Source organism: Haliaeetus leucocephalus, unplaced genomic scaffold, assembly GCF_000737465.1.
Source record: "Haliaeetus leucocephalus isolate CR32 unplaced genomic scaffold, Haliaeetus_leucocephalus-4.0 Scaffold328, whole genome shotgun sequence".
NCBI lineage: Eukaryota > Metazoa > Chordata > Aves > Accipitriformes > Accipitridae > Haliaeetus > Haliaeetus leucocephalus.
This window is the reverse complement of record NW_010972764.1, coordinates 1,842,433-1,866,910: the sequence shown is the minus strand read 5'-3', so window position 1 is coordinate 1,866,910 and position 24,478 is coordinate 1,842,433. Positions and strand designations below refer to the sequence as shown.

Below are 24,478 nucleotides of genomic sequence, written 5' to 3'. Positions count from 1 at the left end.
ACTGTGGTAACTCTGAGAGAGACTTCGCTTCCTCTGTCATGACTCTGGTCTCCCATGGAGTGGAGTTAAACAGCAGTCAGCCAACCCTTGGGCGGCTTTGTACCTTATTTTGGGGTGAAAATGCTAATGAAAAAAAAAATCAGCTTACAGGTTAATTTTCACAGGACTTGACCAAGATGCTGCTGAGTCACAAGTTCACCAGTCTTCTGCTAAGTGTTTAATGTCTCTTAATCCACACAGTTTCTGTGAAGATGAACAGTGTTGACTATAGATGCCCATGTTTCCCAATTTGTTTACCTTCCAGGAATTTTACACAAATCTTCCCCAGGACGTTTAAGGAGCTCAAGGTTTATCTAGACCTTACATCAGCGATACAGTACTTTTTTAGTGTTACATGTACCCCTTACTTCAAATATGTCTCCATATAATAATCCCTGAAGTTTCCATACCCCAGAAGTCTCTCGTCTGTTAGATGAGGATATTAGAATTATTCAATTGTTTTACACAGAAGTTGAGTTCATAAATGCAAGGAAGGAGGAAATCGAATTCTATTGTGCAAATAGCACTACGTAAAAACTATTTTTATAGATAAGGTCTTAAAAGTTATTATCTACATCAAAAGTTTCTTTAGAGGGGCAAATGTAATACTGCTGAAATTCACTGTTCTGCTGCTTTTCATAAAGGAATGTACATGCACATAGTTAATTCTAAACCATAAAAAAGTAAATGTGGATATCATGATCACTTCATGAGTTCATAGTTCTGTAATTATCTTTGGTATTTATTGCAGAATAATCACTGCATAATCCGATGTATATGTCTCAACTTAAAAAGTTTTGATTGCTCTATATAGAACTGTATTTGACACTTAAAAAGATTCAGGTAAGTTAAAAGATAAATGAAAATAAAATCTTTTGAAGAAGAACATACCTTATTCATAATTTTTACATTTCAGTCCCACCCTTACAGTAGCTTTTTTGTTTTCTTGAAGCACTTAAGAGAAACTCCTAGAGTAAGAATTGTATTTCTTTCAACAAAGGAAAGAAGAAAATTCCCAATGTTTATAAGCACTTCAGCAAAGGCAGTCAGGAGGAGCCAGGGAGCTACAGGCTGGTCAGCCTCACCTCAGTCCCTGAGAAGGTGATAGGGCAGCTAATCCTGGAAACCATTTCCAGGCACTAAGGACAAAAAGGTGACAGGAATAGTCAGCATGGATTCACTAAAGGGAAGTCACGCTTGACAAACTTGATAAACTTCTGTGATGAAAATAGCGGATTGGTAGATGAGTGGAGAGCCTTGGATATTGTCTGCCTGGACTTTGGTAAGGCTTTCAGTGCTGTCTACCATAAGATCTTCATAGAGAGGATATGATGGAAGTATGGGCTGGATGAGCAGAAGCGAGGTCAGTTGAAAACTGGCTGAATGGCCGGGCCCCAAGAGTGGTGATCAATGGCACAAGTCTAGTTGGAGGCCAGTAATTACTGTGTTCCCCTGGGGTCAGTACTGGGTCTGGTCCAGTCCTGTTCAACATCTTCATTACTGATCTGGGTGGTGGGGCAGAGCATACCCACAGCAAGGTTGCAGATGACACCAAACTGGGAGGAGTGGCTGGTACGCCAGAGGATGGTGTCCAGTTCTGGGCTCCTCAGTACAAGAGAGAGTTGGAACTACTGGAGAGAATCCAGTCAGTGAAGGGCCACGAAGATGATTCAGAGACTGGAGCATCTCTCCTATGAAGAGATGTTGAAAGAGCTGGGACTGTTTGGCCTGGAGAAGAGAAGGCTCAGGGAGAGCTTATCAATATGTATAAATAGCTGAAAGGAGGGTGCAAAGAAGATGGAGCCAGGCTCTTTTCAGTGGTGCCCAGTGACAGGACCAGAGGCAATGAGCACAAACTGAAACACAGGAGGTTCCCTGTCAAGAAACACCTTTTGTTTTTTTACTGTGAGAGTGACTGAGCACTGACACAGGTTGCCCGGGGAGGTTGTGGAGTCTCGATCCTTGGAGATACTCAAAAGCTGCTTGGACATGGTCGTGGGCAACCGGCTGTGGGTGGCCCAGCTTGAGCAGGGGGGCAGGACCAGGTGATCTCTAGAGGTTCCTGCCAACCTCAACCCTTCTGTACTTCTGTTGTGGACTGCTCTGTAATTACAGTTCTGTAATTTGTTTTATTAGTTCTTTCAGTGTTGTTTGTCTTTTAGGCCTGGCTCTTCTAGTTCTCAAATACACACAATCATTGAAGAGAGTTTTGTTTTATGAACTCTGTAAATAGTATGTCCAGGGAATAGGTTAGGAATGAGTGTTTCCAATGCTCTGAGCAGACTTAAGAGTCATAGATTAAAGGAGTGATGTAATCCCAGACAGCAATTTTAAATCGATCTAAAGTGTAGTGGCAGACCTTTAGTAAGAGTGGTCTTAGAAGAAGCACTTGTCCTTTGTGCCACTGCCTGGGAGAAGCCACCCAAGCAGCGCGTGCTGGAGACTGGATGATCCAGGAGAGCCACCTCGCCTTTTCAGAGTGACACCTTATGCAAGCATCCCCAGATGTTACAAAATGGGTTGATGGGGCAACAGGGAACCACCTCTTGGTTATCTCTACAACTTTACTGGTCCAAAATGTCTGATCTGAGTTATGATCAACAGACTGCTAGTGTCAGATGAGTGCGTTTGGTGTGCAAAAAATATATATACACAGTGACATGCTCCACAAAGGAAGAAAAAGCCAGTGATCTTCAGAGTGAAACAACTGCCATGGGCATTTGAACCTCCAGAGATAGCCTGCCCTAAGCACTGAACCAGTGCATCACTGTAGTGATGAGTGTGTTACGTGTGGCCTGGCATCTGTTTATGGGCACTGCTAACGGAGCCTAAGCTGCAGTCATAAACTACGAGGGAAGATACTGAAGTGCAGGTCCAGGGACAAGGTCACATTGTCAGTGGTGTTTGAGTTGGCCTCTGCTTGCATTGCCTGTTCTGTACTTGAAAGGACTATGATCTTCTGGGCCGCCAAGTCCACGTTTTGCACAATATTGTATTTCCTTATCATTACAACCAAACTGTTTATAGAAAAATACCGGTTAGCTATTGAAAACTAGACTATATAGACTAAAAAACAAGATCACGTGTGAGGTGGTGGACAACCAGCTTTTCTGCTCTGTCCTGTTTAATTTGTGCATTCATGCTCAAATTCTTTTCACATTTTCCCCAAGGATTATATCAGATGTTTGCCTTTTGTCGTGCTGCTTTGACAGTGGTTATGCAGGCTAAGTGACACAATCTACTGAAAATTCAGAAGTGGTTTCTCACTTGATACTCTTCACTCAGTGTTCAGAGGTACAGTGTTCCTGTTTAAATCAAGTGAAATTGTGAATGCCTAATCCCTTTGGAAATTGTGGCACTGTATATTAATGAAAATACCCAGACTTCAGGTTTACAAACTGCTTTTGAAACTGTTGCATTATGTGCACAATAGCTGAGATACTGAATGGGTTTTCCTTAGGTTTTCCAAGGACAAAACCACCACCAAATTATACCTTCACATTGCTATGTTAATGTTTTGATCTGATCCAAAACCTGACCTACCTGAAATAATTACAAGCCTTCCTGAAGTTCTAAATATACATTTCCATTAAAAAACCACCACTGAATAGTCACACCTGTCAGCCTGGTTTAAGTTTTTAATTAATTTGTTCCTCAAATTACCATACCTAAAAGAAAGGGTAACAGCTGATCAAATTGCTTCGTATGCCCAGAGTGACAGTGAGATAACACGAAGTGAAATCAAAATGAGACTTTCTGCACATTGATTGGTTGATGAGAAAGTTCTGAGAGGCTGCTTGCCAGTCTGTGAGACCTAGAGGAAGACAGCCAGGAATTACTTCAGGGTGGACTTTTTTAATGGTGAATTGGCTTAGCTCATGTTTTCTGTAGTGTTTCCATTCTGCATTAACACCCTACTGTTACTTGAAGCTCTGCAGAGCGAATGCAGACTAAAATCAACATGACTTCTGTTACTTCCATGGAGCATCGTAGCTCCCCCTTTGACACAATGCTGGGTATATCGTTTCTATCGCACATCATGGTTGTACCATGCCAGCACAGAGCAGATACAGTCAGTGGGCAATTTCCCATGTGTTTTTCTGCTGCTGTGGACAGTTGTGGGCTTCCTATTTCAAATGCTCAAGTCATAACCTTTTGATTCATACAAGATTGAGGATCTCCACTGGTCTATATGGAAGCTAGGGTTCTGGAAATAGCATAGGTACCAGAACTCGTACATAGATGCCTGGTGGTTCATTACTGCTGATGTCTTATCAGTGCTTTTCACGGGAGCTGCAAATCTGTCTTTTGGTGCTCTTTCAAGAGAATGAGAATACTCTTTTGTCTCTGCATAGGCTACAAGACTCTTGGATCATTTCTCCATGTGACATCAATAAAATGAGTCGGGGGGAATCGCATACATGCGACTGTGGTTATCCCACCCACAGAGAAAGGGGGGAGGAGAGAGAATATCTGTGCATCAGTGTTGTCTCCCTTTGTACGCTTACCAAGGTCATAGCTGAGCTCTTTGTCTGCGTGAGGCGGTAAGCCCATGGCATCGTGCCTGTTACTGATACCCTGCGATATCTACATTAAAGCACTTCATGGGCAAATCAATGGCATTTTTGCATTGTCTTTTCATGTCTTTCTCTAGTATTACTATTGTCTACAAAACAAGATACCTAGTTCTTGTAACATGAAGTATGTCCCTGGGTGTTTCTTCTGCCTGTCACAGGAGCTTACACCTCCACTGTGTTTTGGGAAATTTTTCCTCGTATTTGTTCAGCAGTACTGCCAAAGGAGAGGATCCCCCTTTTTTCTTCCTTTTTTTTCCCCTCCCCTTTCCCCATCCTTTCCCTCCCCTTGCCTCTGCAGTTTCCTCTCCTACTGTACTTCTGCCCAGTACTCACAAAATTCTTGAACTATCTGTCCTTGGAAAGAATGGGCCCTTCTGTTCTTACTTCCACTCACAGATCAAGTATCATGATTGCACTGTGTTTTTTCTGAACTGTGGATTGTGCTATTATCCTCTCCATGTTGCATCAGGAAACGCTACCATTCTTCACAGCAGAGCTTCACAACAAAGCTTGCTTTTCTTGTTTAAAGCTCCTGTATACTTTTTTACTTTCTACTTCTCTTGATGTGTTAGTTATGAATGAGGATTGCTGCTGTAAAATTTGTGGAAATTTGTCTGTTTTTGCAACTGAAAGTAGCTAGAAGAGATCCCTCTGATAGACAAAAATGAAATTAAATTTCAGTTTGCAGCTGGCCATTATGTTGCAGCAATAGCATTGCTGTCATCTGGGTGCCTAGGGTATGTCTCCATGGACGACTTCTGTATAAAGATTTTAAATAAATATGACAGGAGCCCAATACCCTTCTGTCAATTTTAATGTCATAGCAGCAAGTATTCAGAGCAAGTATACACAAGAGGTCTGTTTTCTCTCTTGAAAGTGCGGGTTAATAATAGGAATGCCACATTGGTTAATACAAAGTTTTGCCATAAATATAGAGGATGAAAATTAGAAAATGGTTTGGCCTTTTGATAAATTAAGGATGTTCTCTCTACACCTGCTCTTTTTGCTTTTTTCACGGTGATAAACTCAGAATGAATGGGTAGGTATTTGACATGAAAAGACTGTGCAAACTTGCTTGCTGGTCAAAAGTTCACACATATCAGTTTATAAAATGTGATCTCGGGAAATAAGGAGGATTGTAAGTGAAAACAAGTACAAGCAGTAAATGTATCAGGCATTAATTTGGCTTCTTGTAATCTTATTTTAAGTTCTTAAGCATAACTATCTGGTTGTGAGCAAAACCCAGTAGTAATCCATGTGATTGATTTTTTTGAGCCCCTATCAGAGACTAGATATTCATTGGACCATAGCTTTATGTGTCTGGGAGCAGCCTGAATTATAATCTGGCCTCACCGCTTGATTAGCACCTACCATGTGGTATGTGCTCTGGGAATCACCGTGAGACTGAGGAGAAGTAACCATAGATAGATACCATTTCCCAAAATACATTATCGTTACATCTAGCTTTGTTGCTTTCCGTTGACCTTTGCTATTTTATCTTTCAGAATTTTGTCTCATCTGAGTAAAAAATTCAAATATCTCTAATTTTCAGTTAAATCAAAAATTGGGGTTTTTTCGGTGCCCAATTTTTAAGATTTATCTGTATTGTAAGTTACCAAACCAGAATTTAGAGCCTTAATGGAGTGTGAGACCTTTCTCAGATACATGTATTTCTATCAGTATGATTTCTACTGTCTCTGTCTCTCACTGTTCACACCCTTTCGTGGTATGTTTTCCTGATGTGAGCAGGTTTGGGAATTAGCCCTTGGGGGCTTAGAGGCTGTTAGAGGTAGCTAGAGGTGGAGAGGATGGAGAGGAGGACAGGTTCATTACCTCCCCTATACCCTCTGCCAAAAAGTACCATTACAAAATTTCCTCTGGTTCCTGCTCCTGCAGATCTTGAGCTCCCTCTAACCACTTGCTTTTGTAATGAAAGCTAAATGGGGATGTGTTTTATACTGAATTCTTAAAATAAAGAGTCAGCATTACACAGATATTTAGCTGTACATCCCAGCAGATCAGGGAGTCTTAATGGTGGGAAGGGAAATAAGAAAATATAATGGAACCAAGAGGTAAATAATGGGAAATACATTTTTGTAGTGGAAGTGTCTCACATTTACAAAATGTTTCTTCAAAATGTGAAAATTTGAAAAGAATAAGCTGTCAGTAAGTCATACCACATTATGAAAAGATATGCAGTATAGCATTTACAAATGTGCACACTTGGTTGTGTTTATGATAGAAGGTGCACTTATTGTGACAGTTAGTATTTCCACTTTTTATTTGTTTGAAAATCTGATTGCGGTGTCTTACGTTTTCATTAATTTTCATACTGACGTTCTGGGACTCCGTTACTCTGTTGAACTACACAGAGTAAAAATGACCTTCTTAATCAGAAGAGATCTCTGCATTTGCATGTTAATAGACTTCTACAAAAGGTATATCCTGGTTCATTGGCAAATAAAAAGCTATTAATTAAAATGTTTATATCTTGAAGTACACACAGGATGACAGAAATGGCTTTTTGAAGCATACAGAGGAATCAAGGAATCTTTAGAAAAAAATTCTTTTTTGTTAATCCAACCTAAATTGATACTTAGATAGGTACACTTTATTTTTTAAATAAGTAGTACATTTTACTTACGCCCATTGTCCCTGATTTCAGAGGTGACTAGGCCAATGATTTCTTAAGTCAACTCCTATTATTATATTGTCACTTGTTATCCAGACAGTGGCCAGAGGTACTACCACTCGGCAGTTGTTTGGAAAAACTGTGTTCTTGCTGAGGACACCCTTCAGCTAGAACTACAGAAACATAACTTTAGACAGCACTCTAGCCTCAACTGTGCCACCAGGTAGTGGATAAAGTAAGATGAGTCATTTTTAGTGTCTTTTTCTTCTCTGTTGTGCTCAGTATGGAAATGACCAACATAAAATACTAGTACAAACTACCAGTATAAAGTACCAACAGCATTGCTGCTGTTTAAGAAATGTAAACTCAGCTGAGATTGTGCATGCTTGTTTTGTTTTCATTCCTCAGAGAGACTGATCTAGTTGTCCTGTAGAAGCAAAGTGAAGAAGCAAAGCTACATGTGCATCACAAACAGAAAAAATGTAATCTAACCCTGTTCTGTATGGTAGAAGGTAATGTTGCCAAGTGGTTAGCTGCCATCATGCAGGTGCTATAGTACTTTAAGGAAATGAACTGCTTTAGCTGTTATAAAAGCAATTAAAAGCCGTTCAAACAAATGGAGCACCAGGATGTGACAGATCTAACAGACTGAACTAGGAAATTAGCAGTCTTTTTGTTAGGTTAACAGAAAAATCACTAGTGGTATTGACATTCAGGAGTTTGTAGTTGAATGGGTACTACTATAGAACTATATTCAGATTTAACAGCACATTGATCTGTTACCCATTTGCATTGTCATGGCATTTATTATCACTTTAAAAAGCTAGACGTTTATTTCACACAGAGTGAAAGCTTACCATCTAAGAACTCTTCTTGAACTCCTTCAGATTGTAATGCTTTCAATCCCATTGCTATTGATTTCTTCAAGGACATTTTCTGTGTATTTTCTTGGTACCAAGTGCCAGTCCCATTGACAGTGGAAGTTTTGCAGCTGATTGTCGTAATACCTGACGTTGACCTTCTAGATGAAACCCTTAAGGTAAATCTGGAAGGAAGAAACAGCCTCTTCTGATTGTTCAGGTGACTGGATGTTTCTAGATGGAAAATGAAGATGCTGCCTTTCTGACCGCCACAGCTCAGCAGCAGGTGTAGTAATGGTAGTAAAGGAATGAGGGTTGCTTCCTCTCAGGTCAACGGAGGTCAGTTTCGCTATGGAGAAATTAAATTTCTCCAAGTTCATTTAAACAAAGATGCACCTGTATCTGAATCCCTTTTAGAGAACTTTGTTCCTTGTCTTTTGTCACATTAAAAACCTAGCTGGGCTGAGTTTTATTAGGGATTAAGGGGTTTCTTACTATTAGAAGTAAACTGTTAAGTTGAAAACATGTTTTAATTCTGTCTTCTGGTCCTCCTTTATGACCTCTAAATACAAGACTGCATACTGAAAGAATGTTTTCTTTGTTTTCTATGTCTGAATTAAGAAGAATTCCAGGTTCCAGGATTTCCTCATCTCCTATGCCTATGACAGGATTTATGCCTCTAGAAATGCCACTTGCCACTGGAGAACAGGGAGAATTGTGTTGATAACTTTGGCAGGGTTTGAACTAAAGCAAGTTCCTGGCCAGTTCATGCAGCCAGTTCACACAATCTTCAGCATAGGATCTGATACTATCAGAGTGTCTTCATGACCTTCCACAACACCCTTTATTGTCCTCAGAGCGTTCCCAGGAATAGCCTGTTGAAACGGGCAAGAACTTCATCACGGTCTGTTCTGCTGTGGGTGGAGCCGTGAACAGCCACAGAAGTGAAAAAAGGCTGATTTCAGCCTGCATTTGCTTTGGAGAGTGTCACATAACAGTAGGGTGCGACTGCAGAATGGAAACCATGCAGAATGCATGGTATAAAATCGGGTTGAGAAGACTCCTCACGATAGTGTTGTGGCTGTGGAAGATGATGTGGTATTTGTGCATGTGCAGACACATGCATGCACATTTGACTTTCTGTCTGCAGTCTACTTTGGGGTAACAAGAAACAATATCGCAATTGTTCAAAGCAGTAGGAGAGTGAAAGGTGTGCATCTACTGAATGATTAATGGCTTGAGACATCAGAAAGCAAGATCCAGGTATGAACTCTAACAGGAAAGGTTGGGAAATTCAGGGCCGCTGCTGTGTGTCTCTGAGACAAACACAGATTCACTCGGGAATGAGTAAGAAGATTTTCAGCTTCTCATTAGCTTCTACCTTCTGTGTCTCCTTCATTGCACTGACATCATGTATTCCTAGTACAGTGTCGTACTGGTTTTCCAGTTCCACTCCATCTGTAGCTGAGACACCGCAGTGCAGACCCATGGTCATGATAGTCTCAGTATGGAAGTGTGTTACTGTCACGGGAACAGGCACGGGGATATACTTCAGCACTTGAACTCTCTCCCCTTTGCGCCATGGTCTTTGCTGGCCATTTTGCAAATGCTTAAAGTCTACCCTACTTCATTCCTTATTTTAGAGTTTCCTTTGAGTTGTGTCACCATTTAGGTACTGCTTGCTTTATGTCGGTTTTCGTAGCTCTCATTTTTCCACAGTTAAGTTGCTACAGATATTAAGTGGGCTAACGCTGCAGTCACTGCCTGTGAGAAGTTTGTCATTGATGTTCACTAAGAGCTGATGTAGATACTGCGATAACAGGGTTGAACCCTAATAAATGAACCAGCAGTTGGAGAATTGCGGACTATTTCTAAATCCTCTGAGTCTACAGAAAAGGTGAAATACATAAATCTTCATTTTGTGATCAGAAGAAGGCATGAAAGAGAAATTTATTCTCTGATAGCAATGTCATGTACAACAATATAGATAAGAGATGGTGGATATCTTTCTTAAATAATTTTCTTTTATGGCTAACACATGTACTAAAAACAAAGATGAATGAGAGGCCGGTGAGATTAATCAGGCCATATGCTGCAATACCTTGACAGTGAGTGTAAGAACAATGAATGTCAATCAGTTGCTATTAAATATAATGGCCAGTGATTTACCACCTCATTAAAAGATCAGGATGCCCAATTTGCTTGTATGTGAATAGCAAAACAAATAGTCATTAAAATTTCCTGATAGGGCATTGAGTTCTTCCTTCAAACTTGCATTAATTTTGCCTTCATAGGAAGAGGAACAATTTAGCAGAGTGGAAGCTATCTCATGGGTATATCAGTGCACAAACTAATACATGGTGACATAAAAATTGTCTTCCAAAAGTAATGTCTGTAGGTTTGTGTATGAATTTGTGTGCATGTGTGTATATACATACTGCATTTTGTCAAGATTTGGCACCAAGGGGAAGTATTGCTTTTTACTTGGTTTAGCATTTGCCGCAGCACCTGGATTTCTTTGAGGTTGTTCCCTACTTACTGTACACGATACAGGTTCAACAGTGCCATCCTGTGGGTGATCTTAAAGGTTGGAAAGCTATGGCAGATAAATAAATGACCTCAACAGGATAAATTATCATAGAATGTCAGATACTGTATGTCCCCATGCAATCAGCTAGAATATTTCCCTCTGGTAGTCCGTCAGACTAATTATTACTTTTCTGTCCAGAAAATTAATAACCAGAAGTATTATAACCAATGGGAAAGTATTTCAGGCAAGCTGATGAGCAGTGTGCTTGTTAGTTTTATTTACTCTGTTGCTGAGAAATGTGGTTTTAATCATCTCGGTGTGTTTCTAATCATCTTCGAATATATTTTCACAGACAATGCCAAAATCAAAGACAACTATGTAAATGCAGATAAGCACGCCTATAAAGAAGTATCTGGACATCTTTAAGGAGGCATTAGACTGAAACCAAGACTAGCTGGCTTTCATGTTTCATAACCAGAAAATATGAATTCCCAAGCAACCTTGAAGATTAAGCTGGATGGTTTGAACAACTGGCCAAAATGCTTTTAATTCCAGAAAGGATAAGGGTAGGATTAAAGTCTGAAGTTTTGTTGACTGAAGATGAAATTCTGCTCAGAATATTTGGAGAACTTTCTGTTCATGGAGTGAATATCATGCTAGGACAAGGCAGAAAATAACAAAACTTGCTCTAATTAGGGAACAGGTCCGGGATCAATGGGTAACTGCAGATCATACTATTTCATATGTTTTTCACTTTGCTTGCCTAAGCAACTTGTTAATGAGAGTGAATGATATGTTTATTGGAAATGAGCAAGGAAGTAAAGGGAAAGCTGCTCAGTAGAAGGTTCTGCTCATTTTTCAAGTCCCTGCTGTTTCGGGGTGCTGGAGGGGAGAGGGGCGTGCTGTCTGCACGTTGCCTTTGCCTGGTGGTTCGGGGAGTTGGGCGCAGCTCCGCGTTCTGCGTAGGCACCTCTTTCGTTCACAGCCTGTCATGGAAATTTCTCCTTTGCTTTCCGCAGCTAGAGGCCAACTAAGAGTCGCAGTACGCGCCGCTGGATTATTCGATTAAAGGAAGGAAACACTGAATTACAAACTCCACTGTTACTCTTTGGTAGTTAAAAATAATGACATGATTTGTGGTTCCTAAGTCTTTGAAAAAGACGTCATGCTGTTATTTATATATTTCATGTGTCTGTTTGCCAGACCCACTTAAACAGCAAAAGGTGGTCACCAGCACTAAGATATATCATTAATTCCCAAGAGTAGGAAAAGACAAATATGAATCATTCCCATTTAGAAGATTACTTTAATGTTAACTTTTTTTTACCTATTTTGAGAAAAAAATCTTCTAGCCTAACAAAAGCCTTGCATCTGTGCAGGTCTTTCCTTTTTAAAGTAGGCTAACCCATTTTAAATGTTGGCATAATGGGAATCTTGAGACTGTGCTCATACCCTGATTTATAGTATGTAGATGAATTTTGAATTAATCAGATGTATCGGGAAAATAATCTCTTATGATATTTAATTGAAGGCAGAAAGGGTAATGACATATCAAAGTTTAACCTCTGCACAGAAGAGATTTCTTTGTGGTCCTAATCAGTTCAAGGATAACTGGAGCCCTGGAACATCAGCATTCATATAACTTTTACACATTTCTATCCTAACTGATGTGAATGGGTTTGTGTCATATAAATATCTAATTCTGGTTCTGAATCTCACTAAAGTCTTGATCTTGATGTTGCCTTATTTTCAGGAGGTTCTGCATTTAATTCTCTGGTATTTTAAAGGTATCTGCTATTATTAGTTTTAAATGTATGTCTTCTGCTTTCTTCAAGTGTCACCTTCTACTTACACTATAGAGAAAGTAGATGGGAACAGTATTCTCCCCTCTTTTGTATACTGAATGCAAATAGTTCTTAGCTCTTGCCTCATACAGAAGGTTCTTCATGCTCTCTCGGCTATTTTTTCTACCTTTGTTTCTGCTCTAATGTTTTACTTATGGTGTTCCTGGACTGAATACAGTATTTTAAATGAGGTATACAGTGAGGTACTATTTTTACCATTGCTTTTTCTCATTCTTTATTTGTCTTAGCATGTTGTTTTGATTTTTCTGGTCACCAGTGAACATGGAGCACTAGCCTTCTATACCGGCTGGCTGCAGGAAGACCCATTTCCCTTTTCAGGAGCTTTTATAGTTCATGCGGAAAGGAGTGATACATATGCGTCGTTCTATTTCCTGGTTTGTCAACTCTAAACGTAAGCTTTTGTTTTGGATCGCACTGTGAGTGATGCTCATAGTCCTTCCTCCAGATTGGATCTGCCATTCAACCTGCCATTGGACATCGGCATCAGATTCAGATCCATCCCACCAGGTAATGGTGCGGTAGGCAATTCAGATGCTGCAAACAGGAGAGTGGCTGCAGGCGTTCATCCCCCGCGCGCCTGCGGGAACGTGCTGCGCTCTCCTGCATTTGGGACCGCTCTTAAACAGCTGCTGTCATCTATATACGTATACATGCATAGCCTCTGCACGTGTGTATGCGCACATAGACTGCATATATAGATAGTTAATAGCTATAAAATTACCTGTTAACTTACTTAGAAAACTAATTTATTCAGTTTCTCTATTTTAAATGCAGTTGGATAAATACTCATCTGCCATATGTATGTTCTGTGGCCTGTAGGAAATTTCACAGTAATTCCAATGTCACTGTGTTGGACTTTACAGTATGTCTGTCAGACTTCAGTTCAACCAATCCCTCTAAGGTGAAGGCATAAGATTTTAGTATTATTAATGCCTCATTTCATCTAGTTAATGATCTTTTCAAGTATTCCATCTTCTTTGTGATTTACTTGCAACGTCAGATAAAGATCTTATTTAAGCTAAGTATTATGAAATAATAGAAATCTTTATTTTATTTGATTACAATCGGGATAAATGAATCCAGTAGAGAGTCTTATGTTAAACAGGTGCAGTTCTTAGCAGCATCGCACATGTAAAATCAGGGTAGGTTCTTTGAACACTCAGATCTTAACAGATGTGTTCTTTTTCTCCATATGTTATAATAAAATAAGGATTTGCTGTGAAAGTATTGACACACACACTAGGCAGTCTTGGCAAGCATGCCATTGTATTCCTTACACAATATCGGCTGTGGCTATCATTTAACTTTAAATAAATGTGTGCATTAAGTAGCTGTAAAGCACATACACGTATAAACAAAATCAGTTTTTGTCAGAAAGTAATTTTTTTGCTTTCTTGTTTACTGACGGCTAGACAAAGGAATGCTGCATCTTCAAAACAACATCTGTCAAGCCGATTTCTATCAGATTAAGTATATCCTCAAAGCAACCATCACAGCTTACAAAATACTGGAAATGTAGGCTGTGCTTTGCGTGAAACAGCAATAGAATTTAAAGCACTTGAAAGTGTTTTACAAATGTAGCGATGATAGCCTGCGCATATTCTCCCATTTTTGTTTCTATTTTCGGTAGGTTCTTGGGAAAGATAATGAGCGATGTTGCAACACTGCAGTCCCAGTAGATGTCCCGGAGCGCAATTACGGAGTTATGGTCCTGGCAGCTAATCTGGGTCCACAAAAGCCAATGGTTTGGGAGTCTGGCAGTAGAGACTGAATTTATTGCAAAGAAATTCATCTGTAGAAAGATTTCTCTCATTAAGAATGAAATTAAAGTGTGAATTAGTGACTGATTATCCAGGCCTTTCTCTGATCTGTTGAATTCTTCATTAGTATAGATGTGTGATTATGTATGCTCTGGCCTGATTCTGGTTCTATAGATCATCAAAGATGACTGATAATATTAAATTTTTAAAGATATTTTCTGGGACAATGTAATCTGGTAAAAATGGGGGGAAAGCCAGTGGCTTTAACATAGAACATAAATACAGACACACTCAATCATTCGCGTTTCTGGCCAGCTTTCTGTCTTTTTCCCTGCTGGGTAATAATTAATGCATGAAAATGAGCTTCCTAATAGGCTGGTGTGTCTTCCATAGGAGTGGAGCATTTTGCCTTTGTAATCAGTTAAGTAGAGAGGTGAAGCCTCATTACAGTGTGTGCCCACAGCTGAGTGTGGGAGCTCGGGTCAGCCAGAAATGAATGCCAGGATTTCTGTAAAAGATCTTTGTGGCTAGAGGGTAGAGGTGCTTGAGCTGGAAGCCAGGTCAGCATTCCTATCAGTTCTTCCGTTTTAATAGTTGGAAATCTAGAGTAGAGTGAGAAGAGTCCGGTCAAAAATCCACGGAAATGACAAAGAAGGGTGGAAGTCAAGGACAAATCTGTTCTAGCTGCATCTGGGTGTAGATATATTCTTGCAACTCTGATTTCCCATTAGGTTGCTCCCTATGTGTCAGTGAATTGCCCTGTGCTATCCTCCGATGTTCCACATGAACCCTAGATGAGTTAGTGTGAGGTGTTTCAGTGCCTACCACGTACCTGTGGGATAGTCCTAATTCATGTCCTGTTTCTAAGACAGTTCAGCTAAAGAAGACAGTCACAGAACGATTGCATATAAACAAGGGTAAATATGTTATTTCATGACAGAGTTCAAGATAAATGCTTTATATCTGAAGGATATAGTTTTTACCAGGAAACTGGTATTGCTGATTTGTGTCTTCTTTATAAAGATATGCTAGCTGCTTCTGCGGTACTACCTGAAACATAAACCTCAGACTGGATTTTAGCTTAACTGAATATGAAAATGATCTTTATAGGATCTTCAGCCTAGTTCCTTAGACAAAAGAACATATAACTAAGTAAAAATAAGTACGGAAATGTACCAAATAGTCTAACTCTGTCCAGCTCTATTGTGTACCTGGGGAACTTAGCACTTGCAAGTTTGGGTCCTTTGAATATCAATAGCATGACATTTCAAACAAGAGACAAGGGGTTTTGAGAAGATTTTGCAATTTGCAGCGGGAAAAGCTGTGTTTGAAACAACCGTTATGCAAGAGATTCCTTCCGGTTGTCATTTTTGGCCAAAATGATGGAGCATTTCACTTGTTTTTAAAGCAAGAAGTATGAAACACGCAGCAGATAATACAGTGTAGTGGTGGGCAGACAAGCCGTAGCATGTTCAGTAAATACATGCTCTTTTTGGGAAATGTTGATCTGAATTTCATGCATCATCCAAGAATAGTGAACACTGAAAGGTCGTGGTAAGAATATAAGGAAAAAATCCACCTGATTTGAATTTCTCACGCTCCAATATTGTTAATGATGCAATGTCAAACAAATAATTGTTTCTCTGAGTGCGACTAAAGCCAGATTCCATGTATAGTTGAAGAGTAACTTGCCACACATTTTTTTTCCCATTTAGTGTTCATTTCCTTTATAATGTCATGGTGTTAGTTTATGAATGGTACCTTGAGCCACTGCAGTACATCTGTGTTGTGTCAGAGTTATTTCTTTGTTAGTCGGCATCCAGGAAATCTCATGGAGGCTGTAACATACTAATTGGCTTAGTACAATTAGGATAAAATGAAAGTGTTTTGCTATTGATCTTTGCTTGCTACTAGTTTATACTAACAGAAAATTAGATTGAAGAAGTCTAATATAGTTATCAAAATATTCTTTCTTACTGCAGGAAATATCACTGGTACTCTTAAATGGAGGTATTTTAGAGCAGAACTTCCTTCCTTTCTCCCTTTTTTCTAATCCTGTCTTTCTCTTTCTGACTTTTTAAAAATTTCTAGAAGGGATGATGAGGCTTGTTAAATAACTAGGGTGTTCAGAGACTGTGTAGCAATACCGTGACTTAAACAGGGCTTAGGCAATATTTATTAGACCATTATATCAAGTTGTAATACTGTGATGCTTGTTACCTTAACTTCATATAACATCATATTAATAAAACTTTACAAGCTGTGTAGCTGTAAAATGCATCATAATAATCAGTATCATTCCTCTAATAAATCACTTGATTTGTGTTTGCTTTGTGTTGTTCCAACCTCATCAGCAATAATCTCACAGGGTAGGGACCCTTCTTGTGGTCCAAGGTAATGACCCACCTGCTCCCAGTCCTTGGTTATGGACATGTTCAGAGGGAGGCACAACTTCACCTCTGCGCTCTCCTTCCCTTTGCAATGCCCCAGGTTACATGGTTTTCTCACAGAATTATTACCTCTATTGTGGAGATTTTCCAGAGCTCCTGGTCTCCATCCTTCTGCAGCCTCCATGCAGATTTATGGTTTTCCTTGCCCAGGAGACCACTGAAGTGGCTGACTATTCATAATTTAGACACTGTGGCAATGCCCACCACCAGGGATGAGCTGTTAGCCGTGGCTGCGCCTTGGTCTCTGTGTAGAGGTAGTCAGCTCAGTAGATGGGTGGCCCAGGGAAACTGGTTGCTCGTGCTGACCAAGCTTCAGAGTCAAATTCTACCTGTGGAGAGTCTGTTCCTGTTGGCATGGAGGGAGAGCTGCAAGTGAAAAAGCAAGGCAGGTTTTGCTTTATGTTTTTTAACATTTGTTTTATTGCAGACATGATTCTCCTTCTATGTAATAGAGTAGATAAGTATCTGCTTGAAATCTATGATTTAAGTTACTGGGTGTTGTTTTTTCTGAGGCTCGGAATCTTAATCCATTTGATTGACAGATATAAACTTGAATTTTATTTTATTCTCCATCACAGCAGTAAGTTTAGTCCAACTACAGTTTTCATTGTTGCAATACAAATATACTAAGCCTAAAGTACTGCTGGCAGCTTATATATAAAATTTGAGGATTAAGAAACCAACGCAAACAAACAAAGACTCTCAGCCTTAAGTAAGGAACAGAGTGTTGTTGGACTAGCCTTTTACTGCTGTCACAATTAATGTGAAGTAATAGCAGCCAAAACCTACAGGTCTGTTCTTGGCTGCACTAAGTACTAGTAAGGCAATAGTCATTTGAAGAGGAAATTTGTCTTGTCTATTTGAAATATTCATTAATTGCCAGAAATGCCACTTTTTTTGCATTGTATGTGTGATGTATTTTTCATTTTCACCTTCTAAATAATTTGTACAAATAATCCCTCTTATTTTTTTCAGCCCACCTAAACCAACGGTGTTCATCTCTGGTGTCATTGCTAGGGTAAGATTATCATTAAATTTCTTTCAATCATAGAAAAATTATGGCTTTTCAGAATTATCACTGATCAGAGCAAAATTAATCTTTTTCATTCCCTTTCCTCTTTTATGAGAAGAGGCTTTGTGTTTTGTATATTTGTGTTAAGTCCCTTTGAGCATTCTTTTTGGTTTTGTGTGAAATTGAAATTATTTATTGAAATTACTTCCACCGTTTTACTTTGAATTTTAGCACTTTAAGTTTATTGGATCTTCTTTTCATATCTAAGCTAGATATTACAGCATTCATTTCCTTTGAAAGCGGTTGCATGTTAGGTCTGCTGCTATAGCTTGATCTGTGAGGAGGAGCGACACTCCTGCCTGTAAGGAGACATGTTTGAAGATACGTGTTTCAGCTGCCATATGTGCCTTGAGGTGCTTGGGATTCAAGGTGTTACTCCCTGGATTTTAACAGCAGGCAGGACCTGCAAATCCATAACCTAAATCATTAGTATGAACTAGCCATTAATCATATGATCAGTAATTCATGCCTTGTGCGTTGTGACAGGGTTTTTATCGTGGCTTTACATGATGGGTACCTTTACCATGGTGGCCTTAGATCACTGGGGTGTGTAATGTGGTTTACTCTAAGATGCTGTGGTTGTGTCAGGACACGTAGGTGGAAAGAGCGAGCTGATGCCATTTTCCCTAGCCCGTAAGGGTAGTAGACAGGCACTGCTGTATTTCCTGGACCTCCATCTGCACCAAGGTGGATACCTATTTAGGCATTTAGATGCCTGATTACTTCTAACTAATTACTGCATTAATGTTTAGTAATGTTGATAGCACTTTAGCAGTTGTAGGGTAGTGATTTTTTTTTTATGAGTGACTTAGGAAATCTCAGACATAAAAACCACAGACCCCCAGTTCAGTAGGCGTGCAAAAGATTCAAAATGGAAATAAACTATTGTCTTAATTTTGTAACTCAGCTCTTCTTTAGCTAATCAGTTACTCAATAGGGTACTATACTTATCTTCAGTAAGCTGTCAGCTGCAGGTTTGTTTATTAACCTGTGAAGAACAGAATTGTTCTATGATTTTCTGAGACTTTATAGCTCCCAAACATGTATCAAAATTTCTTCTCTATGTAATAAACAACACCTAGCAATGCCTTTCTGAACCCAGAATAATTTTTCAATTATATTGTCAAGATTCCTGGTATTTAATAGTTCTCATCAGTGTCAGGCAGAGCTTTATATACTGTGACCTGTCCTGTTTATCAGACAGAAGGCTCCTCATCAGGCTTGTGGGTGGCACCAAACTCAGAGGAACAGGTAATAAGTTTGAGGGCAGGGCTGCTACTCGGAGGGACCTGGACAGGCTGGAAGAATGGCAGGCAGCAGCTGGACACGAGCCAGCTGCATGGAAGACAGCAAGAAAGCCAACATTAACTGGGAAGTAGCTGGTAGATCGAAGGAAGGGATTCTCCCCCTCTGCTCAGCAGGCTTTAGACCACATATGGAATAGTTCGTCCAGTTTTGGACACCCCAGTGTATGACAGGTGTCGATAAACCAGAGCAACTTCACTGGAGGGTCACTAAGATGCTCAGGGAGCTGGAGGAGAGGCTGAGGGAACAGGTCTTGTTTAGCATGGAGAAGAGATGGTTTTGGGAGGTCCTAAAAGCAGCCTTCCCACATCTACAAGGAAGTTACCAAGAAGATGGAGCCGGTCTGTTTGGAGTGGTGCGTGGCAGGCAGACAAGAAACAAACACAAATTGAAATGGAAGGGCCTGACTAGACATAAAAAAAAATAAACTTTTTCACTGTGAGGACATTCAGGCAGTGGAGCAGGTTGCCTGGAGGGGCTATTCAGTCTCTGTCCTTAGAGGTTTTCAAGACCAGACTGGATAATAAACCTTGAGTAAGTTGGTCTGATCTCACAGCTAGCTCTGCTTTGAGCAGGAGGTTGGGCTAGAGACATCCTGAGGTCCTTTCCAACCTGAATTATTCTACGATACATCAGTTCAAAGATAGGCATTTCCTGCTAATGTTTACAGACTGACTCTGTCATCTGCTCAACCATTACAGTACTCACAAGTCATAGAAGAGCTGCATTCACGTCACCTGTTTGGGACAACGAGATGTGAGGGGTCAGAGAGGTATGGAAAAGGCAAACAGCAGCATCAGGGGCAAAGAAAGTAGGAGATGTCAAGTCTGAGAAGAGGAGATCTTTGAAAATTGGAAGCAACTCGGAATAGAGAAAACAGTGAAAAAACGTAAAAAGTTAACCTAGTGATCAAGATTAAAAAAAAAAAAAAAAAAACAGAAAAGGAAGAATTTGGAGTAGATCGAAATGGGGTCAGGTGTGGAACAGGCCATCTGAGACGTCAGCTTTGTACAAAATACCTCTGTGTAAGGTTGTCGCCCCATGAGCCGATGGAATGCAGGGAGTTTCTGGCTTATGATATGTTTGTCCCAGTTTCTAAAGAGGGAAGTTGTGGTGCTGTTCTCCTCCCCCTGTCACTGAGCACTGGCAGTAGTTGTTCCCCATTGCTTTTTGAAAACCTCATGGGACTGACCCTAGAAGCGACAGTTGTAAATAGGTGGCCTAAGGGTTACACCTGAACTGAGCCTGCCCAACAGCAGCACGTGAGAACTAACACTAGCAGACCTGGTTAAAAGAGCATGTTAAACTTAAAAGCCAGCCACCCTTAAGATTTCAGTCCAAAGTAGTTTTAGATCCTGCCTTTCTTCCTACAGAACTGGCATTCCTACAGTAGGGGTTTTTGTGCAGGTAGTTTTTCACACTGCATTACCTTATCTGTAAAATAGTCTCTTCTTTCTGGTTGCTTTGTGAAAACCAAACAGGTCACGGAGATCTGACCATACAGAGCCAGTGAAAGTGGCTTAGCATGAGGAGCTTTTAAGCACTGAAGATAGGAATGTTGGGGTTTTTTCCCCCTTGGATCCCTTTAAGATACTGTGTTCTCGGATGATGTTTGTAATTTTAAAGAAGTGAAACTTGTGTATGAGAAATTTTGAACTTGGCTAAAAGAATGGTGAGGTAGGATGTGTACCGGAGTTAACGTGCAACACTGTTTTCCATCTGCTTTTCACATTTCTAAAAACTTACATCCACTTGGATGGGAAAGTATGCTTTTAAGATCTCTTAAATTTTTCCTGGTGTGTTCTTTGAACAGGGTGATAAGGACTTCCCTCCAGCTGCAGCTCAGGTGGCTCATCAGAAACCACATCCTTCTGTGGAAAAGCTTCCTCACCCACAACATGTCAAACAGCACATCCACCAGCCTCGCAAGTGAGCTCTCCATCAAAATCTCAGCCAAACTGCCGTCAGTGAATAAGTTTTCAAGAGAAGGTGAAAACCCTTTAGGATTCACACTGTCAAATCAGTAAAGTTGACCTCTAAAATAATATGCTGTTCCTTCAATTCTCAAAGGTTAATAAGAATGAAGACATTGTTCAGTTGTTACCCCAGATGGAAAATTCTCTATTAAGTATTTGCTGATCAGGAGTGGGTTTTTATAAGATTTTCTTATTGCCAAGATAAAACTTTATTATGAATGATATGATTAATGAGCTTAAAACTTGTACTTTCAGTTGTGGCATCGCAATAGCAGATAGTTAATGTAGTTTTTATGCTAAGCCAGTAAGGAAGACTAGCCCCTTTTGTACTGGTACCTTTACTATCTGGAGGGAGTTTGTTGTGTGTGTTGAGGCAGAAGTCAGTGGTTGTCCTGATTATGTAGAACCCTTGCAGCCTTCAGTATGCTACGGTGTTACACCCCAGTGACCGTGCCCTCTGATTTCAACTAGTGAGATCATAAAAGGGCCCAAAAACATTCTCAAGTGAGCAGAGATCCAGCTGAATCTTCTTTACACCCCTTTGCACTCACACAGTCTTGTTGAGGTTCTTCCATTTGGAGATCTGTGGGTATGGAGAGGGGAAAGAAATCGGAGTTACAAGAACACTGCTGCTGTAGGCAACTGATTTGTGATCTCATGGGTCTCGCTGTGGGCTGTATTTTTATGAGGTGATGATTTCTAAATTCCAATAACAAGCTGAAGGAGCTCAGGACCCTCCAGAATTGAACTTAAAATAAACTGGTGAAAAATCTGTTTTCTTTTTTAACTTACAGTTTGAGATCACTGTTTGAAACTAAGAAATCCCATTAGTAAATGTGTTTAACTTTATGACCCAACCTCTGTTGCACACCATATTTTTTCCTAGTGGCCTTACTGTGAATAAGGACGGTAGTGATATGAGTGAATAAAAAAAGTTACTTTTCAAATAGAGCAATCGGATTAGTTTTGGCCACATAATTAAATCTTTTGATTGCACAGTTCAAAGACACTTAGCTCTATCATTTTCCTTCTGCAACTCATCTCTGTAAAACCCAGGAAAATAATTTTTGAAACATTCCACCTACATTTTTCGAGGGTACTTCTGTTTTTAACTGACTATAAATACGGTATGGCCTTTAGTGCTCTCTAGGTTTATAAAACTTCTAATAACGTCAAAAAAGTGGGTACTGGAGCTAGTGCTGCAAACATTCCCCTGGCAAATCAGTGAAAGTTCAGGGTCACTTGGGGCTTTACTGGTTCATTTATATTTAAAATCAAATAGTATAGAAAACCAGTGAGGAGAGTTTTAAAAATAGTATTTTTTAATATTTCTGCAGATGAAATAATCATTCCCTGAGTAGGTGATTTAAAACAACAAACTCATGTGAAATATGGCCCATTTCACAAATGGAAGAACTCATTTCATGGGGGTGAGAGGGACCTGGCATTTCCATCTCTTCATAGGCTTGAAATGGAAATGATGTTTTGCAAAAGATATGCATGGATATATTTATTCTACACCCAAGGAAGGATGTACAACCTTTGTATGCAGTCCTTATTGTCAGTTTAATTAGATAACCGTACTTGCCTTAAGGAATAAGCATTGTTTATAAGAATTATTCTGTATTAGAATATGCATAATTTTTAAAATAGGCTTTCTGTTTCTGATGTCGGTACGTCTGAGGCCTTGTTTGTAGCCGCTCATGAGCGTACAAGTGATTCACACATGAGTAACTCATTCATAAGGGTAGCATCGTTGAGCCTCATGGAATATCTGCATGAGGTAATTTGTTGGCAGGAATGTTTGCAGATTCAGGACAGAAAGCGGTGGCATCTCCTTGACGGAGCAGCCAGTAGCTGTCAGTGTGCTGCGCCAGCAGTGAAGCAGATCATCACAGTCCTTTGGTACTGGTAGCTGCTGGCTGGAGAGTGAGCTGGATGGGACTGAGCTCTCCTGGTCTTGTGCCTACGTCTGAAGTAGTGTCTAGACTCCAGCTGTAGTCAATGGTGATGTAGTCAAGACAGTTGGTAGACTTTAGGTATGGTGTCTTTGACCAAAAGTGTCTTTCAAGATGAGCTGGACAACTCTTGACTCCGTTGACTGCATTGGAAAACTAAACGTACCTCAGTGTAGAAGCACACAATTCTGTGGGGCTGGGTACCTCTACTCTGTCTCTAGTAGTAGCTGGTAGAAATGCTTCTGAAAGCAACACCACATTTCCATTCTAATACTAAAAGTTAAGAACATGGATGCTTTTGAATTACAAACTACTGCTCCTGGTTGTTAATGCAATATATACAGCACATATAGACAATACCTGAATTTTGTCTTTGATTAGTTAGATGGATATGTAACTTTATGCAATGGAGTATGACTCCCAAGATAGCTTTAGTGGCTTTTAGAGCGCAGGAATTCCTATACGGTTAGAAAACGTCTCTGTATGAAAGCATATTGTATATTGTTGGGAGGTATCCATGTTTATACATAGGTGTCCTTACCAAAGCATTACCTTGCCCAAAATAAAGAATCATAACTGGTGATCTGGATTGCCTACTGATGGTTATTGATGCTTTTTAAATATGTTACGATAACATACAAGCACAGGAGCTGTTCAGATGTTACCTTGAAATGATTGCAAAAGAAATTTTCTGTAATTGTTGCATTATTGCCACATTGACAATAAAGCATGAAGTTGTATATTGGCCTCTTTTTTCTGTAAGCACAAAGTAAATCAGCAGGGTGCGGTTTTGTTGGGTTTATGGGATCTTATTACAGTATGCTGCATGACTAACCAACATTTTATAGATAGTGAAATTTATTAGGAAGCTTTATGATGCAGTGGATGAGCTGTTTTGGATAGTCCAGTCTCATTTAAAATAAAAAATAGATGCTACCAGCTAGAAAGGGAGTTGCTGTTTTCCACTATGAAATTGAAGATCCTCACTCTATCTTTGTGAAGCTATAGAATCTAAGCCTGGTAATAAATCAGTACGGTAAAGGAAATGAAATTTAACATTTTCCATTGCTTTTCAAGTTGTACTCTTCTTTCAGAAAAAGGAAGTATTGTAATCAGAAGAGGTGGCAAGCTTCTCAAACTGCAGTTAACATTACATAGGGCATGCCATAACACAAGTGATTCACAAAAGAGTTTGGAGAAATGGCTGCCGCATGTCTGGAAGCTTTCTGATACTTTGGGCATCCTGTATTTAGCATATGTGTAGTATGTAAATAATACAAAAAATACATGTGGTATGGTGCAGATATGGTAGATTTAGTGCCCTGGGACTGTTGCAATGTTACATCCTTAGACTGTGCACTCATAGAATCATAGAGTCATTTAGGTTGGAAAAGACCCTAAAGATCATCGAGTCCAACCACTGCCAAGTCCAACCACTGCCAAGTCCACCACTA

General features: G+C 39.8%; 1 protein-coding gene across 1 annotated transcript in view; it reads left to right on the top strand.

Annotated features, from left to right (window-relative positions):
• DAP (death-associated protein) overlaps nucleotides 1–22,136 on the top strand; it is a 54,364-nt gene extending 32,228 nt beyond the window's left edge. Inside the window, exons 3-4 of the mRNA XM_010571447.1 lie at nucleotides 17,689–17,731; nucleotides 20,904–22,136. Of these exons, the coding sequence (XP_010569749.1) occupies nucleotides 17,689–17,731; nucleotides 20,904–21,023 (163 nt within the window). The 3' untranslated portion in view covers nucleotides 21,024–22,136. The remainder of the gene's footprint in view (nucleotides 1–17,688; nucleotides 17,732–20,903) is intronic.
• Nucleotides 22,137–24,478: the final 2,342 nt, after the last annotated feature.